Here is a 19040-nt window from a genome sequence, read left to right as displayed (position 1 = left end):
CTGTTTTACCTTGTTCAATACAAAATAAGACATAATGTTACAGATGCATAATAATAAATAGAAATTCAAAAGACTGATGTGCAAAACATACACGTGAAAATACACCGGACAGATAATATTCCGAGATTCCTCTGACTATAACGCCCGCTTTTATATTGTGACGCACGTCAAAAGCGGAGGTCCGAGTCAGAGGAATCTCGGATTAGAATGAAATGTGCAAATACTTTGAAAAGACAAAGTCCATACGACATATCCTGTATTGAAACATACCTTTATAATCTGTCATACGTTAGTTGAGCTGAATTTTCCACTATCGACGTCTTGCATGCCATGCTTCTTTTAAAAATGTTGATCGACACACCGCTATCAGCTGTTGTTCGCCGGTACCCTTGTTCGCAGTCAAAACATGGCGAGTTGACATGGTGAATCGTACGATAAATATTTCGGTAAAATATTTATAAGTTTGTGTTTAATATGCAGAACACATATTCACATGTATTACATTATGCATTTCTTTTCAAGTAAATAATCACAATCAATATTTGTAATTTTTACAAACTCTATATTTAAAGATCCAATTTACACTGTACGGGTTGTTCTATTATTCAACAACTGAAAGATCCGCGACAATTAGGTTAGGCTTATATATATATCGCGATTAACCAAATTTCAGAAAGGACTTTCGATCGCTTTTCGATGATCATGATGATCGGGATCTGTGTCTTCAATTCCAGTGAGTGAAACGGTCGCCAGCTGCTTTGTTTTTTGTTATGATTCCTGTTGACAAAATTTTCTCTTTTTTTCAAACGAAGTATACATATTCAAATTAATTATCAATCGAATTAACGAAATCCTTCAATAAACACTCTGATTAACTATTTAAAAAACAGAGATCGGTTTTAGGACCTGTACGAATTGTTTTCAGCAGGAGTTACTTTCTGTGTGAAATTTGCACTATTTTTTAAACCAAGAACACGGAGTCAAAAGTTCCGGAAAAATCAATTTTTAAACCCCGATATCTCTGTAATGCATCGTCCGATTTTCAAACGGATTTCAGTTTCGTATTCAACATGACCAACTCTACAAACCTCATAAACATTTGAAATTGAAACGAAAAATTCGAAAATTCGAAAATTTTACAACACTTCCGGTTTGGACCGGAAGTGACGGAAACTAAATTCCAGCCTTATGTCCGAATAAAAACGATCAATGCTTCAACACAGAAAATTCCAAGTCTCTATCTTGAAGCGTTTTTGAAAAACGCCCTGGACAAAATCACTTTTTTAAAATTTAAAAATTGACGTAACGTAAAAACGGAAGCGACGTTGTAGTTTAAAATTTAACATCTTTGAGGCACAATAATGCTACATAATCCCTGAAAGTTTTATGCAAATCTGTTGAAAACTTTTTGAGATATTAAGCTTTAAAAAAGTCAGAAAAATAAAGAAAAAGAACAAAAATAATAATAAAAAGAAACAATAGAATAACAAGAGGGTCTTCCGTTGAAAACGGAAGACCCTAAAAAGGAAATTGGTTAATTAATTGCCGGATGACAAAAACGCGTTTGACCTAAGCCGATCACAAAATGTTATACGACTACAAGTCATTGTATTTATATATAACAGGTCATAGAAATTGATACATTAGATACATACGGAAGTATTGACAAATGTATTTGTAATTACAATGTATTTGCTTTGTTGTAAGTATATTAGTTAAGATAAATATTCTAGCATACGTCATTTGTAAAAACTTTTCGTAGATGATGCTTTATAAAAATATATCGTGTTTGATATTTGTCTTAAATACTAAATTTATGCCTTGTTGTAGATGAGGATAAAAGCTGTCCCAAAGAATTAGACTTTCTAATCTTAAGGCTAGCCCCAGTGTGAAGATAACTTGGATAAAGACATGTTGTGAATGTTTTGTACAAATATATTCTATCGTCAAAACCACATACGAATTTACCATTTTTTCTTCTTCAACATTAGCAGATAAGTTGACAAGTATATCATTTTAGTAATTTTAGTAATGTTGAATATTTTTGACACAAAATCAAATTTAAGGAAAACAATAACATTGATTAAAGACTTTTAAGTCATTAAGAAATATGTGTCAAAGAAATTTTTTTTTACGAATATTGTTGTTGATATCATCTTCAGAATATTATTTATACATTGCGACGAGCAATGCAATAACAGTTACCACTAATAAAAACACGTACGAGTATTTATTTATATCTGAATCAATGTGTTTTACATAAAACGCGATAAAAGAGATCCAAGGGTGTTAAAATAACTGCATACAAGTGTTTGGCATCATTTTTTTTACTTCCCTATGATGTTAATTAAGTATAACACAAGGGCCTGTTTCCTATCATCAAATATTTCCTATATTAATTATTTTTGCCAAACAATGTAGAACCGAACTCAAACATGAATGGACTAAGGTTTATTTTTCATGTTTGGTGTTTGAGAGCATGTCATTCATACGGTATGTTTATTTTTTTAAAAAATAATTATCCATCTTTTTTTTTGCTAAAGGTAAACATATTGAACTGATGAAGCTACGTGTTTAAGTCATTTTGTATATATATATAGCATGTATGAAAACAAATCTGAAAGATTGTAAATAAAATTGTTGTTTGCACAGAAAAAGAAAATGATATTGGGCGAAAATGTTTACCATTGAACTTGTAAGTTGAGAATGTTTGCTTTTTAGATATATTTTTATTATTCGTATTTTTGGTATATGGAATATTGATATTAATTAATAATTGTGTAAAAATGTCAATAGATACATAATGCAAAATTTATACAAAAAAAATTAAAAAAGGGAAATTAGTCACCATCCCATTTAGGAATTAGAAATTTTTATTGAAGCAAATTTGAGTATATAACGTCCTTCTAACACGAAACGTAAGTAATCTTAAAAAAACTGTGAGTGATACTTGTACACCATACATTATGTCCTATTATAATTTTATGCATTCTAGTATAGTTCCACACGTGGAATAATATTATGTTCAAATTTTTCCGACTTCCCAATGAACATACTCAAACATATCACAACAACTTCAATTTAAAGTGATTCTCTGTATTTCCTGATTTCATGAATGAAATAGCAACATTTATATTTACTTGAATTTTGCCATTAACACATATGAATGGGTTATTATTGATTTTATGTGGCGTCGGTAGCCGAGTGGTTAAGGTGCAGGACTCATGACCGAAAGGTTGTGGGTTCGAATCCTGGCCGCGGCAAGTCGACGTTGTGTCCTTGGGGAAGGCACTTTACATGATTTTCCTCACTCCACCCAAGTGTAAAATGGGTACCTGGCTATAGACAGTGAAAGATATTGTCAGAATGTGAGTGTCTGAGTGTCTGAGCGCCTTAACGACTGCCGCACTGAGAAGGCTCTGGAATGCTATAAGGTCTGCTGGGGTAATAATTGTAAAAGCGCTTTGAGAAATGCATCAGCATTGTAAAAGAGCTATATAAAAATTGCAATAATAAAATAATTATATCTTTTGAAAGCTCATCATGCCAATGGTTTGTAAAACATTTTCTTTGCTATCTCTATAGGATAAATCTTACCTTGTAAAAATGAAGAGTGTTAAGATTATGATAAAATATAATAAACGTGTAATATTAGATCTCCAAAATCAGACTTAAATCGGCTGTTCTTTGAAGTTTTATCATGATAAATTACACAGGAAAAATCAACCGCATATAGAAAATATGTTCATTACAACTTTGTAAATGTCCCATGCCTCTTTACTTTTATAACATGTTTGTATATAAAGTAAGGAATACATAAACAATGTCCATTGTTTTATACAGATATCAGTTTTTGTTTTATTAGAATATAATAGGTAACTTGTTCTTTTAAAAGACAGATAGGTCAGCGTACAAAGCATTATACATTTTCTAATGTCATTTTCAGTAAATTTTGTAACTATGCCTTGGAAAACACATTCTTAAATGTCCTTGAAAATTGTTGTTTTGTACGGGATGTCTAATTTATATGGCTACACAACACGGAAGAACACGTAATCAAAAAAAAAAAAATGTAGGGAAAATCAATGGTGAATGAAAAACTCAAATACTATAGATATGTATTTGTATAAAAAATTAAAATGTTTATTGAAAATATACCATAGGTGACATTATAAATAACTCGATAAACAGAGTTGATTGAGATTTATGTGTGTAGTTTTATTAAGGAACTGATATCCTGTTAACCTATAAATATACAATGAATTTTAAGTGGAATAACACCACGGGGAAATATAAACGATCAATTCTCAATGTACTATCGATAATAACAGTTTAAGTATAACTCTTTAAATGTCATTTCTATTTTTTTTTTATGACTATACAAAACATATCTGAAAACAAGTGATACCATAATAAGTATTGATACAGTTTAAATTTCTCAAACAATATATAACTTGTGGAAAGAAATAAAACACTCCGATTGAATTTTTCTTGTTTGATATATAATATTTTGAACACTAGTGTAACTATTTTATTTAAGGTTTATCTGCTAGGCATTATCTTTTCCACACTGCAGTTGATTTTACCTCAAGATTTTTTTCAAATGATTGCATGTCATAAAAATCGGAATAATGATAAATATTCATAGCATTTTTCGACAGCATATCTTAATAGTTTATTTATCACCTTTTGCAATTTAAAATTCCCATTGAATTGTTTGTATCTCTTTAGTGACACTAGTACCTGCCTTTTCTGTGATAAATGCGATTAATTTTTTAAAGAGTGTGACTTTTCAGAAATATAAATAGTTAGGAAAAATTTCAACAATAAGGTGAAATCTTCGAGTGTTTTATCTATCAAAAATACACAATTGATCTTTTTCATCATCTGTATGATTGTTTTGTTACAACAAAACTTGTTCAAACATTTAATTTTTAAGTTACGTTCTGTTGATACTCCTGTTTATAAAGTAAATTTTATCATTTTTTGTATCAGAAGAATAAACAATCCGAGAATTTATTATCTGTTTCTGATCTGTATCGTAAAGACAACTTCAATGTATCTGGTTATTGAAAAACGATAACCTGCAAATGTTTCTTGGTTTTGTCTGCCTTTCTACCTTGCCAAAACGTAAAAAGGAAACAACTTTCCGTTATATGAGTATGTCATGTAGATTTAAAAGATAGTTATATGCATAACTTCAAAACTTTATAGAGGCATTAGTAGGGAGGACCATTACTTATAAACGTTTCCCTATTTATTTAAATGTTTTGATTCGTTACAAGTTTGCGAATTATTGAACGTATTTTGATTGTCTTGTAGCGTCAAAGATATTAAAAATGTTATGCAAAAAGAATGAAAATTTTACAGAATAAGATTTCTTTTATATTTTCTAGTTGAATCTCGATACATGTCTTTCCTAGTGCACAACTTTGCATTATTTTTTATTTAAGGTACATTTATATCATTTGTATATTCACAGTGAATATTGCCCTCAACAAACCGGCGTACATGCAGTACCAGTATATACCGGGTGACAAAATATATGACGCCAGTAATGCAGTCGATGGACGGAAATCTGACCTGAGATTAAGTGGTGGTCAATGCACGACATCAGATCCTCACAAACAAACCGCCACGTGGTGGGTCAACATGACCAGCATCCAGAGCATTCATCACATCACAATATTTTACATGACTGGCAATGGAATATGGGGTATGATTTTCTAATCTTTATGACCCCTGATACAGGTAACAAAAACAAATACTAAATGCATATTGACAACAGTTTACTGCAGATCGATGACTAATAGACATATATGAAGTATACATGTACAACCGTACAAGCAATTTGATCATTATGTTATTTTTTATTGATATTTAATGTTAGCATACAATATCTTAAAATCTATTTCAAAATACACTTCTATAGATTAACATAATTGTTTAAAGATTAAATACAAAAGTAGAATAAGTAGACGAAATTATAGTATGTAAACATAATAAACTCGACTATATTGACTATTTTTCTTTTTGTTGTAAAAATTTCAACTCGTCAATCTTCTTATAAATTCAAACTACCCTTGCTATATCAGCGTAAAACTTTATTATCTTTTCAGCCACAATCACTTTATATTTCGTTACATACTGGAATTATTGTGAAGCAATATATGTTCAACTTTAATATTTGGAGGTGAAATAACATAATAAATCTGCAGTCCGATATACCTTCGGATCAACAAATATTTTATGCTCCCCATACTATTTGAGTTGAGATTTTTCGGGAAAATTATGAGCACGTTGAAAGACCTATAAATAACCGGCCGTTCGTTTTCTGAAATATTCTATAAATGTGTGACTCAACTACTGTATTTAGCTCACTGGTATTTCATTTACTTTTTATCAACATAAAGCATTACTGGTTGCACTCCAGTGTTATTTTTTAAAACCACAATGATGTCCGTTGATCGTTTATCGTCTTTCAACACGAATTTTCCCACTATTCCCACCGAATGATACAATTTTAAAAGGCAAGTAAATGAAAGCACAAGTTTACCTTTAGCTAATTCGCCTTGCAGATTGATCTTCTGCTTCCATGACGTACATGGAGTACATGGCTTCAGTTAATTGATTAATTCAGTTATACATCCTTGTATACTACATGTAAAGTTTAAGCCATTTACAAACATGTATAACATGCGTGGATCTAAAGGGAGGGAGAGGGTTTTGGCCCAACCCCACCACCTGAAAAATGAAGATTTATTAAATTTACATAGTAACATTAACACAATTATACATCAGAGCCCCCTGGCAAACACAATTACCATATTCTCCGACCCCCCCCCCCTTCCCCTTCACACATGTATCTCATGTGTTAAATTACGTATGAAATATATATAGAAGAAACACACATGAATAACACATGTATAACATATGTGTAAAGCATGGGAAAAAGTAACATATGTTATACATGTGTGTATATAAACATTCATTTATACACACATGTTTACCATATGTTTTTAAACTTATGTTTAACATGTGTTGAAAAATCACGCATGGTTTACATACGATACACATGAATATATGTATGTTTGATCACAACATATGTGGCACATTTTGCTGTGGATATGACATGCTTGACCTTCTTTGTCTCCTTTTCGATTGATTTAGCCCAGTGAAATCAAAACGCAGGGAAGGAAATTACTTTATATATAGTACGTTCTAACCATCAGGAACAATTCAACAATTCAACCTATTTGTAAACAGACGAACGATTTTACTTGGCCTTCCGTCGGCTTTTATGAACTTTGTTATAACTTGTCTGATAGCCAATATAGCAAAGGACAGCCTGAATTTTTTAGGTGGGGGGTGGGGGAGTTTTAAATGAGTTTTGCGACTACCCACAATTTTAATCGACAAATAAAATGGCCCATCTTATATGACCACAGTGTGTGAATAAAAGAAATATCATTTGACTCTATATTCAATGTAATTTTTCACTTAGAATTGAAATAACATCAAAATCAATAATCGTCTATTTTTTATGAATATTGTTAAACTTTTAAAACGTTATCACAACCCCGTTAACAATACCTAAAACAAATTCTTTCTTTCATAATGTTCGTTTTTAAGCGCTTCAATAAGTTTTTTTAAGATCGGTGTCTGAGCATATTTACTACCGCCTTGTATTCCTTATAAACACTGTTGTATAAAAAGTAGTGATGTAGTGACGGGAGTTGGTATTATTTATTTGTATGAAAATAACAACATTTTTACAACATGAATTCACTGACTTTTCCATGAAGAATTCACAGAAACCCTAATATGAATCATGTTGTGTAAAACTGATTCCATCAAACTATGGGTCAATCATCAAAATATTTATAGAATATTATATGCTTCCAAACAATGTTGAGCTCTAGTCCCGTTCAAAAAGACACTCGGCTGACTCCGTTAATCTCCATCTTCGACAAGCAAGAGAGAATCTCTGATTTTCGGAAATTTACGGAGACAGCGGAGCCTCTGGTTAAATGAGTCTATATTGAACTCTGGCGTATGAATATATACGACTGTAATAACTATCTAAACTTTTTGTATCATTTAAAATCATTTTGATATTTACAAAGTATCTATTAATAAGTTTCCAACATATTTATAAATACGTTTCCTTGAACAACAATGCTCACGAATACATTACATCGATGTTATCGATTATTTTAAAGAACTTAGTCTCGTTAGCGGTGATTATTTGTGCTGAGTCCAAACACTGTTTCACTTCTGGTTTGCCAGAGTTACTGCATAGGAGAATGGATTAAAAAAATCAACTCCCAAAAAGAATATTTCTCGTAGTTAATCATTTCTACATTTAATAAATGAATGACTATCTTTTTTTGGTTTCTCCGTGTATGTATCCAATACAACTGATAAGTCTAAAGGAGTGCTGTGTTTCAAGGATAACAATTTTACAACAAGCACCATACCCGCTGTCATTGCCATCAACTAAATCCTTGTAGTTTACTCATATAATTAAATAAATGCCCTTTTTTACAGGTACTTTTTACACACCATCATTTCTTGGATTCTCGTTGTATGTCTCCAATACAACTGATAAGTCTGAAGGAGTGCTCTGTTTCAAGGACACCAATTTTACAACAAGCACCATACCCGCTGTCTTCACCACTAAGTGCACTGTTCATGGACAATATGTCATATATTACAACGAAAGACTACCAGGCGTATCATATCCGGAGGTCTACTCTAAAGATGCCGAAGCCGATTTATGTGAAGTGGAGGTGTACGGTAAGTGTCTTTTTAGAGTGTTACAATATAACATTAAAATCATTTGCTGTCCATTTTCTCAATTTAAAAAAATATAATGTTGAACATTTTTTTCTCTAATAAAAGGTTGAATGAGTTTGACAAAATTAAGTTAATGCAAAACACCTAGGATAAAATGAAATATTGTCTTAAATACACAAAGAAATCGCAAAAGAAAAAACAAAATAAATCATACCTTTCATTTACTCAAGGCCAAATTACCCCCCCCCCCCATAAATAAACAGATTTTAGTTACCCCCTAATTTGATAATGTAAATGGTGTTTATTTGACTATTGATGAAGTTAGCCCTCGATCATTTTAGATTATGTAACTAGTATTTCTTTTTAGTAAAGACCCGGAGCTTAGACATTATCATCAGTAGTGTCCAAACATTTTATAAAAAGATTTCAAGGGTTATCAGCTTTTTGTTTTAGTAACAAAATCACTCCGTGATAAAACACATATGAACTCTAAAATTCTTATGAAAATATTGGAAAGCCTAACCTGCATGCAATATATTCATCTTCAGAACTGGAACAAATTTTTTTTCTGAACCTTTAATATTACCAAAAGCAAAAAAAAAAAAAATAACTATTATAATAGTATTTTGTTGCAGTTTACTATATCATTTATAGTACTGAAACATATGAAAATAGTATTTATTTTTATATCACCCTAAATAAATACATCGCACAACTAAAATTTTCAGAATTTCAACAGATATAGACATTCGTTTGTTATATAGATAAAACGTACTTGTGTACTTGAAACATATATGCTCATCACTTTAATTTAACATCATAACTCAAGAAATATTGGTTTTCTTGCACTCTCAAAAAAGTTTTTATGATCGCTAAACAGATAAACTTTTGTTTTCAAAGGGTGTCATATTACCGGATATTATGGATCTAACTGTTCAATTTCCTGTCCAGATGTTAACTGTCAGTACTGTCACATAGAAACGGGCACCTGTGAGGGGTGTAAGCCTGGGTACGAAGGTCAGCAATGTGAATCAGGTAATATTAGATTGTATACAGAGATAATAAATAAATAGGTATTCATTTGTTTATATATATATATATATATATATATATATATATATATATATATATATATATATATATATATATATATATATATATATATATATATATATATTCTTTTATTAAGCTTGCCAACATGGGTTCTTTGGACAAGACTGCACTGAAACATGTAACGACACCTGCAATGGTTGTAACAATATCAATGGTTTGTGTGAGTCTGGATGTCTTGCAGGCTGGATAGGAAATGATTGCCGTAAAGGTATTAATAATGCAGTTAAAGTATTGACCTCATTTATGCAGTTTATTCTGTGATTTTCATTTGATCTATATCAAATAAAGCATTTTACATTAGGCAAGCATTTAAACGAACGCGCAAAAAAATAAATAAATAAAAAATAGAAAGGTAGAAACAATATCAACAACACATGTCATGTTTAAATCGCATTATACCGGCTGGGTGGTGTATATTTTTGAAGACGTTAATCTATAATAATTTAATAAAACACTAATGCAGAATTAAGAGAATGATGATCATATGAATAAGGTTTGAAATTTTGTAGGATGAACCATCTTATCGTACTAAAGGTTCATCGCTTAGTACGAAATTCATAAGGAAAAAGACTGAATAATATCGAATTGAACTAAAATGTACTGTATCTTAAATGAAAAAAAATAGATGGTGCACGAAAGGTACATTAATTTAAACACGCATACGTGTTTAAATCACTCGTTGATGCCCATGCTTTACACTGATACATAACTCTGAACTTTTTGGAAAGAAACATACCTTTAAATATGATAAATTTGCTAATCGGAAATTTTATTTTCATCTGGCGAATTTTACGGTAAACATTCATTTTTATTCCATGCATACATTTCAAATTTTGAATAGTTTTAAAAAAGAATTTTATATCTATCCTTTTCCTAGCGTGTGACGAAGGATTATATGGTCATGGCTGTAAGGAAACTTGTGGACATTGCCGAGATGTCCAAGAATGTTCTCACATTAATGGAACGTGTATTACAGGATGTTATGCTGGTTATCACGAAGAATTTTGTAAAACAAGTTAGTAGTACATTACTTTACCATGCCTTAAATAATTGTTTAAGGGATAAATAAATAGGAATAATAAACTTATAAATACATCCTATTTTGATTTCATCAGTTTGTCCATATGGATATTTCGGACAAGACTGTACCGAAAGATGTAAAGACACATGTACAGGTTGTAATCATGTGAGCGGTTTTTGTGATTCTGGATGTCAACCTGGCTGGACCGGACACAATTGTACTCAAAGTATGATTTTATATACCATAGTTATACATGTATATTTGCAGTTTGGTTACACGTATAATAAATACCATTTAAATTCATTTAATATCACTAGGTAATCATCGAGATCTTGAAGATTTGTTTATCCTGCATTGGTTTTTTTTTCAAGACTCAATATAAAAATTTGTTATTCGATAAATTTATGATTTAAATTAATCCGATACACTATATCAAGGAGCTTTTTTTGGCGTGTTGCAAAATTTTCGAAAATGCAGATAATGTGTAACTTTTTTGCATTTACGTTAGCAAGTTTTGGGCGATTTAGAAAAGTTAAAATAGCCAATAATTCGGAATGTTGATTTTGCGTATGAAAACGTGATCGCAAAAAAGTGAAAATTATATCACTCTAAACATTACCAGATTTACGGTAAGTATTTATCACTTAATTTTAGCTGTACAGCAGATGTATTTTTAAAAAAAATCACTTTTAAAGTATTAAATGTCATCAAAAAGGTTTGGTGCCTTTTGGACAGTCGTTATAATACATAGAAAACAACAAAAAGAAAAGATGTAGAACAAAATTCCGCGATAAATGATAACTGGCAGCAAGCCGATATAGTCTCGCTGTCATTAATTCTAACTACTGTACACATAAAATATATAGTTTCATGTCCTTATAGAACACATGGTTTGAGAAACTTTTTCAGAAGTGTGGAATTACCTTAAATGACATTAATGACTATTCTTTGTGCAATGTTGTGGTTTTTTTTGCTCTTTATATAAATGTGGTATTTTGAAGCTTTCTCAATATCCTGCTTAAGCTATAAAACCTAACGAAAAAGTATCCCATTTTCATTGAAACAAGCAACACTGTTTGATTATATGGATTGTTCTTACCAAAGAAGGTTTAAATACTTAACTCTAGGTTCACTTAATGTAATGTAGTTATTTGATAAATATTGCTCGCATAAATTTAAATATGTATATTTTTATCAATTAGCGTGTTAAGGAGAGAACATAAATAGGCATTATGCCTACTGTTTAATCCATTTCAATGTATTAATATACTTGAATAAAATACTTCTTAAATTAATTAGCGTGCGTCACGGGATCTTATGGCGTCAACTGCAGTGAACCATGTGGACACTGCCGTGAGGTAAACCAGTGCCTGCATTCAAATGGATTATGTTTAAATGGATGCAAAGAAGGTTATACAGGGTCAATGTGTAAAATACGTAAGTATTTTCATAAATTACACGGCATAAATAATATGCTAGATGAGAGAATCAAAGAATATTTTGTATAGTATAAGGATAGGTTTGAAATAACTGGTAAAATAACTATACTTGGTTATATTTTAAAGAAGTATTGTAAATTTTTGATTTGTTTAACATTTAATGTCATCAATTTGATATATTTAACAGAAATTGTCTTTCTTTTATGAAACCAATCATAGTATACCCACGCAACCAATTGTTAGAGGTATAATGTTTCTAACCTGTCCGTCAGTCAGAGAGAGAGAGAGAGAGAGAGAGAGAGAGAGAGAGAGAGAGAGAGAGAGAGAGAGAGAGACCACCACACACCAAAAGAGCCTGGCTTTCAGTATTTCAGTACTTTGATTATTCATTAGAGTGTGTCACAGGATCATATGGCGTCAACTGCAACGAAACATGTGGACACTGCCGTGACGTAAACCAGTGCCTCCATTCAAATGGATTATGTTTAGATGGATGTAAAGGTGGTTATACAGGGTCATTGTGTAAAATACGTAAGTATTTACATTTAGAACACGGCATAAATAAAATGTTTAATAATAAATTTAAAAAAAAATTGTATTGTATAAGAATAACTTTGAATAAACTAATAAAAATAACTAAACTTACTTGATTACATTTAAAGAAGTCTTGTATATTTTTGATTTGTTTAACATTCAATGTCATTATTATTTTGACACATTTAAAAGAAATTGTCTTACTACCATGAAACACACCTTATTTTACCCCACGCAACAAATTGTTAGGAGTATTATGTTTGTAACTCGTCCGTTAGTCAGTCAATCAGTCAGTCTGTCTGTCAATCTTGTTTTTTGTAATTTCAAAATTTTGTGAAACTTTGTAGGTGTCTAAAAAGAAATTCCGATTCGACAATGTGTACAATAATTTTGTTTGAAACTTGTTACAATACTACGGCATCGTAAAACCTGACCTAACATGTCTAAAAATATAGAAGATGAAATCCAAGATGAAACGCTTTTCTATATATACAGTTATGAATTTTTTTTGAAGTTTTAGCCAGTGCCACTAGTTCCCAATCGCTTCAGCAAAATCTAATAAATGGGGAAAGTGTCGCAACTGCTGTAATTCTACTTGTTGCTATAGTTGTACTTATTCTCTACAAGAGGTAAGCAGCACATATTGTGATTTTATTAAAGCTATTTGTGACTCATCTTCAGCGACGAAATTACATCCCTTAATGTTTTTTTTTACACAATTTCATTCATTTTTCATAGAGGCAAATCCATGAAATAACGTCCCCATTAATATTTTAAAATTTACTTATAACCGACGTTAATTAATATATATGATTCCACAGTTTATCATTTTTATAAGATGTTCAATCTTGAATATACAATTCAGGTAAGTGGCAACAGTATTTATGTGCCCTTTACTACAGCACTATTTTTTTTTTATAAGCATACATACCTATGATAAAAATATAACTTCACATTTAGATCTCGGAGTAAGAAATTAGAAATTCGACATATACAAGAAAATGTGGCGGATCAGTCAAATCATGAAAGTAAGTATTGCGTTTTACATTTATTTCCATGGAACGATGCCATCTTACATATATTTTTCTTGATTTTGATGAATCTGTAAATATTAATTTCAGTATTCTATTTTTAGCAAAATTATAGACAATGCCACACGATTCAAATCTTTTCTAGGAAATTTAACTACAGGAGAAGCTAATCTATCGTAAAAATAGATGAAAGCTATGGATGTGAGCACGACAAGCTGGCGAGGTTTCATTGTTCTTCTTTTTTATCGCCCATCAACCACATTTTAATATTGTTGTTTGGTCTTTTCTATAACCTTACATTTTTACTATTACAGATATTGGATATTTTTTTTTAAAGAACTATACTGTAAACGTGGAAATTTTGACGATGTGTTAAATTTGACTATGTTTGCGATTTTTATTTTCTCGTCAAAATTTCCACTCGCCAAACTTCACATCATATATATAGCGTATTAATACCAGAATTTCTATCGGCATTATCCCGTTAGGACTAGATCAAAGTTAATGATTCATTAATGTCAATAGCTATAACAACACGTAATTAGCCATGAAAAAACCCATAAAATCTAAACAAGCATGTTTTAAATGCAATTAATAATAACTTTTCGTGCGTAATTATCATGCCGTGTTTGACCTACTTTGTTACCGCAGGCAATATCGTATAGTGAATAAAAACAAAATACAAAGAACAATTTTATTCCATCAAATCTGTACAGACTTTTTTTTCAATCAAAGTTAAATTTTATTAATACCAACGCTTGTAAAAGAGTTCGCAAGAAAGTCGCAATCCTTGCTGATAACATCATCAACTTTCTGCACCCATTTTGCATGAACCGGTTTAATTGTCGACGTTCTCATGTCTATGTCAACTAAACCGATGTTTTCCCACGGCTTTTGATTTTCTACTTTCTGGTGAACTTTCTCAGAGTACCAGTTTTGAAATTCGGTTTTGAGATGTTCTTTGTATTTCTTATTAACTGTTTGGTCTAGCGTGACTCTAGCCTAAGAATACAATTTAATCAAAGAAAGATACCTCTAACCCTGGCATTATAAGAAATCAAAAATAGATAACTCTTACTCTTATTAAAAAATTCGTCAAAATTAAAACTCGCCAATTGTCTCTTACTAAAAAATCGTCAAATTTTAAACTCGTCAATATAACCACGTTTACAGTATATGATATGTGTTAAATTTGGCCCCCATCAATCGCCATTTTTTAAAGTGTTTCAGGTACAATAAAATGTTATGATATTTTTTAGAGAAGTTGATGTAAAATATACTTTTCACCCATTTACTTGATTTATTTGCACTCACTGGCAGTATATGATATAGTCCTTTGTATTTTATACATTGTCTGATGACAGAACTGCTAAATATTTATTTTTAGACATCTGATCAGTAATGATATGTAAAATTAATGTAAAAATATGTTAAAACTTATTAATGTTAAATAAAAATAATACCTTTTTTCTTAAAATTCATAATTCTATTGTATATTAAAAAAATGTTTCATGTAGCATTACATTTGTTAAACATTCTTTCTTTCTTTTTTCAAATGAGTGTAGCAGTGTACTAAAGATCACGTGAAAAAAAAAGTTATATTAAACCATAAGATCAGTTTAATATATCCATGTCTTTTATATTATTGCCTCAATCAAGTGGTTTAATATATGCCTTTGGCGCAAAATAAAAACTGTATGTAAATTCAAAGTATTATTTACTTGCTTTCGTTTTTGTACATTGTATTTACATACATATATGTATACATGCATACCACAGTATGTTAATTTCCTTATTTGTCTTCGTTTTCAAAGATGCTTATGATAAACTTAATCATTGTTAAGAAAATAACTACAAGGAGGAAATCAATGATAACCGAACGAGCAGACGGATGGCAGCAGTATTTTCTTCACATAGCTTGATCGCAGTATGGTAAATGATAACTTTTTAGGACCCAATAGGCAAAAGCACTTTCATTACATTAATGAATCTGTATTTTTGATAAAGTTTTATAAAATTGTGTCACCTAAGTTTCACTACACAAAACCTGAATTTATAACATTGTATTGTATTTAACATACGTCTCTACATCTATATTTGGAAACCAATCTCCTTTTTCACTCTTACAGTCAAACAGTCAAATGCAATCAAGCGCGTTTTTTTCTGGATCGAGTCCGAGATTAGTTTCAGACTTTCTGTAAAAAAAGTATTCAATTTAACTCTTTGAGACATTTAACTCCTCGAGACAATCAACCGCCATGGTGTTACCTTTAACGTCAAAATGGATTAAATTTGCTTAATGTATGAAGAAAAGAAAATCAGTTGTAATTGTTCTCAAAATTAAAAACCATTATCTTAAAACCTTTCTCAATTTTATGAACGTGTTAATTCTTTTTTGTGCTTAATACTGCAGTTCATTGCGGTGTTATCGTATATGCAAACACGCTACACATAAAACAAAAACAACAATAATGGCACATGACACGCCTTAGTCAGTGTTATTACTTTTATCGGCAACCATGTCTTCAGAAAGGATATAAACACCCTCTTTAGCCGAATTTCCACCATCGAATTTTTTTGCAACCATTTTCCGATCCACAAAAAGCCAACCAGGGCAAAGTGGGAGGGGGGATTATGCATCATTCACAGCGCCTGGACCTGGTTTAAGTTTTTAAAGTAAGTCTTGTATCTAAGTTTTTAGTTTTTTATCTTCACCAAACTTCCATGGAATGGGCATTGTGACCTACTTCTGATCTTAAATAACCTGGATGCTGAATCTTAGACATGAATTTCAGATAATGGGGTAAGTTTAGGTTTTTAAAGGACAAAATATTTTAAAGCAGATGCCCTTTGATTACTATATCTATGTGTTTACATTTTCACCATAATTTTAAGTATGGTGATGTGTTGTGTAATACTGATGCACCTGACCGGCTTTGATGCTGGGACCAAGTCTAGCTTCCGGAGCAGGTGTCCTTTAAGGGATATATTACGAGAACTCCTGCTTTGACGACGAACAGAACATAGATGGCCCAGTGGTTAGCGCACTGACTGCTCATTGCTAGGAGAGTAGCGCAGGTATGTTGTGTATCCCAAATGACTTGACAGCGATGTGCTGCTTGTCTGTACTTCATACGATCTGTCGTCATAATTACCTTTGGTATCACGCTCTGCATTACTTTTGATAATTCTCAGGGAAAGTGTCATAACGTTAATTGTGAATTTAATTGATTATTCATTCAATATAACCAATATTTAGTATCAAATAATCAGCAGATTTAAAGCGTAGAATTGAGTAAACTACTATTAATAATCTGATAATTTGGAGACTTTCCCTGCTACATGTAAATTAACGAATGGAAATATATATATACCTTGAAAAACAGCTTGGCGCAAATGAACGATCAATACAATCTAAGTATATTTTGCAAAAAAAGGGGAAAAAATAAGGACGTATACGACCCATGCTTTGTTAAAACTAAAATTGACAACATTTTGTGTTAACCTAGCCAGTAAGGTAACAATGTGCATGATTTCAAGGATGAGGCAAACTGTTTAGACAATATTTTAAATAAACAGAATATTTAAATAAACCTCCAGCAAGAACTGCAAAATACATGACTTGTTGAATGATTTCCTAAAGAAACATTTTTGATTGAATGACATTTATTGATGCAATTTTTATAGATCATTTGCCGTGTAAAAATGCGCTTGCCACTTTATAAAGAAGTTGTCCAGGTAGCGTAGTGGACAATACACTCGCTTTTCACCGCTGCGACCCGAGTTCGATCCCCGTGATCGACAGAGGTCGTATGTGATAGGGTTTGGCGGTCGCCCGCTTGGACACGTGGGTTCTCTCCGGGTACTCCGGCTTCTTCCCACACCAATAACCCCCTCGCGCTAACATCCGTGCCAACGAGAGATATTAATATAAGCTGTAGAACTTGTTTATCAATCGTTGTAAAATAAATAAAGTTCAGTTTTTAAAGAAGTACATATGACTTCACAAAAATGCATGAAAGATAAGTGTTGGATATTGCCTTTAATGATAAATATTTAAAGAAAAATCGCCCAATAAAAGTATTTTTTAATACTTAAAAAAGTAACAATTCCAAATATCAATTTAGCCGAAGACGCTTTTAACAAAGCTGTTGGGCTCCAGAGGTTCAAGCCCCTTATTTACATATTTGAATATGTGCTGTAAATTATACATTTTTTGTTGTTTTAATGGATGCAGCAACCTGTTAATTATAAAAAAAATAGCAGTATTCTGGTTCATATGAAGTGTATTTATAACTTTTTTTCATAAAATGCCACTTTGTAGCTAAATATACATTATAAATGAACTAAAAAAAATTTAAGAGTGAGAGAGAGAGAAAGAAAGAGGGAGAGAAAGAGAGATTTGAACATTTTAAAAATTTTCTTTTCATATTTGCGGAGAACTATCCCTTTCATTGACTTGGATTAATCCAATTTTTTCCAGAATGTTAATGTTTTACTATATCTTTGTGTTCTGAAATTCTGGATATGAAAAAAATAAAATAATGAATAAAAACTGATATTTGCAGCGTTTGCAATATATTACGTTTTTGCCAACAAGTTAATAACAGACTGTATTTATATGAACCCACTGGCAGTGTTACCTTCATCCGTTTTTTAAGGAAAACTGTTATTGAAGTGCCTCATTTTTTGAAAATCCGTGTAAACACTTATATTTGGAAAGGAACCATCTTCACAAACATTAGCAATCTCTGATGCATTCACACCCAAGCCCGTTTGAAAAGAACAAAAACTAAAAAAATAAATGTGTACACATACATGTACTGCTATTACAGATAGTTTGATAGTTTATCAACATAAGTGATTTGAAAACGTAAAATTGTTTTTTTCAAAATGTGTACTAAGAAAATAAATTGTTGGTTCAAATCGGAATAAGAATATGAAATGCCATTGAAATAATGTACACAATTGACCTTTAAAAGCTGCAAAGGAACGTTGCTCTGATTCTTAAATATTCAAGATATAATAGATACGTGTATATCTTTTAGGATTCAAACCCAGGATAAAAACATAAACGTTCATCAATCAAAAACAAAACGTCAA

General features: G+C 31.2%; 1 protein-coding gene across 1 annotated transcript; it reads left to right on the top strand.

Moving 5' to 3' along the window:
- The first annotated feature begins 5421 nt into the window (after positions 1–5421).
- Positions 5422–13261, top strand: LOC117687373 (multiple epidermal growth factor-like domains protein 11). The gene is made up of 8 exons (XM_066085784.1): positions 5422–5716; positions 8551–8799; positions 9700–9834; positions 9989–10120; positions 10790–10927; positions 11028–11159; positions 12766–12903; positions 13254–13261. The coding sequence occupies exons 1-8, from the start codon at positions 5512–5514 to the stop codon at positions 13259–13261; spliced, it is 1137 nt and encodes a 378-aa protein (XP_065941856.1). The 5' UTR covers positions 5422–5511.
- Positions 13262–19040: the final 5779 nt, after the last annotated feature.

Source organism: Magallana gigas, chromosome 1, assembly GCF_963853765.1.
Source record: "Magallana gigas chromosome 1, xbMagGiga1.1, whole genome shotgun sequence".
In the NCBI taxonomy this organism is placed as follows: domain Eukaryota; kingdom Metazoa; phylum Mollusca; class Bivalvia; order Ostreida; family Ostreidae; genus Magallana; species Magallana gigas.
Note: the sequence above shows the minus strand (reverse complement) of the source record. Positions and strands in the feature narration are given on the sequence as shown.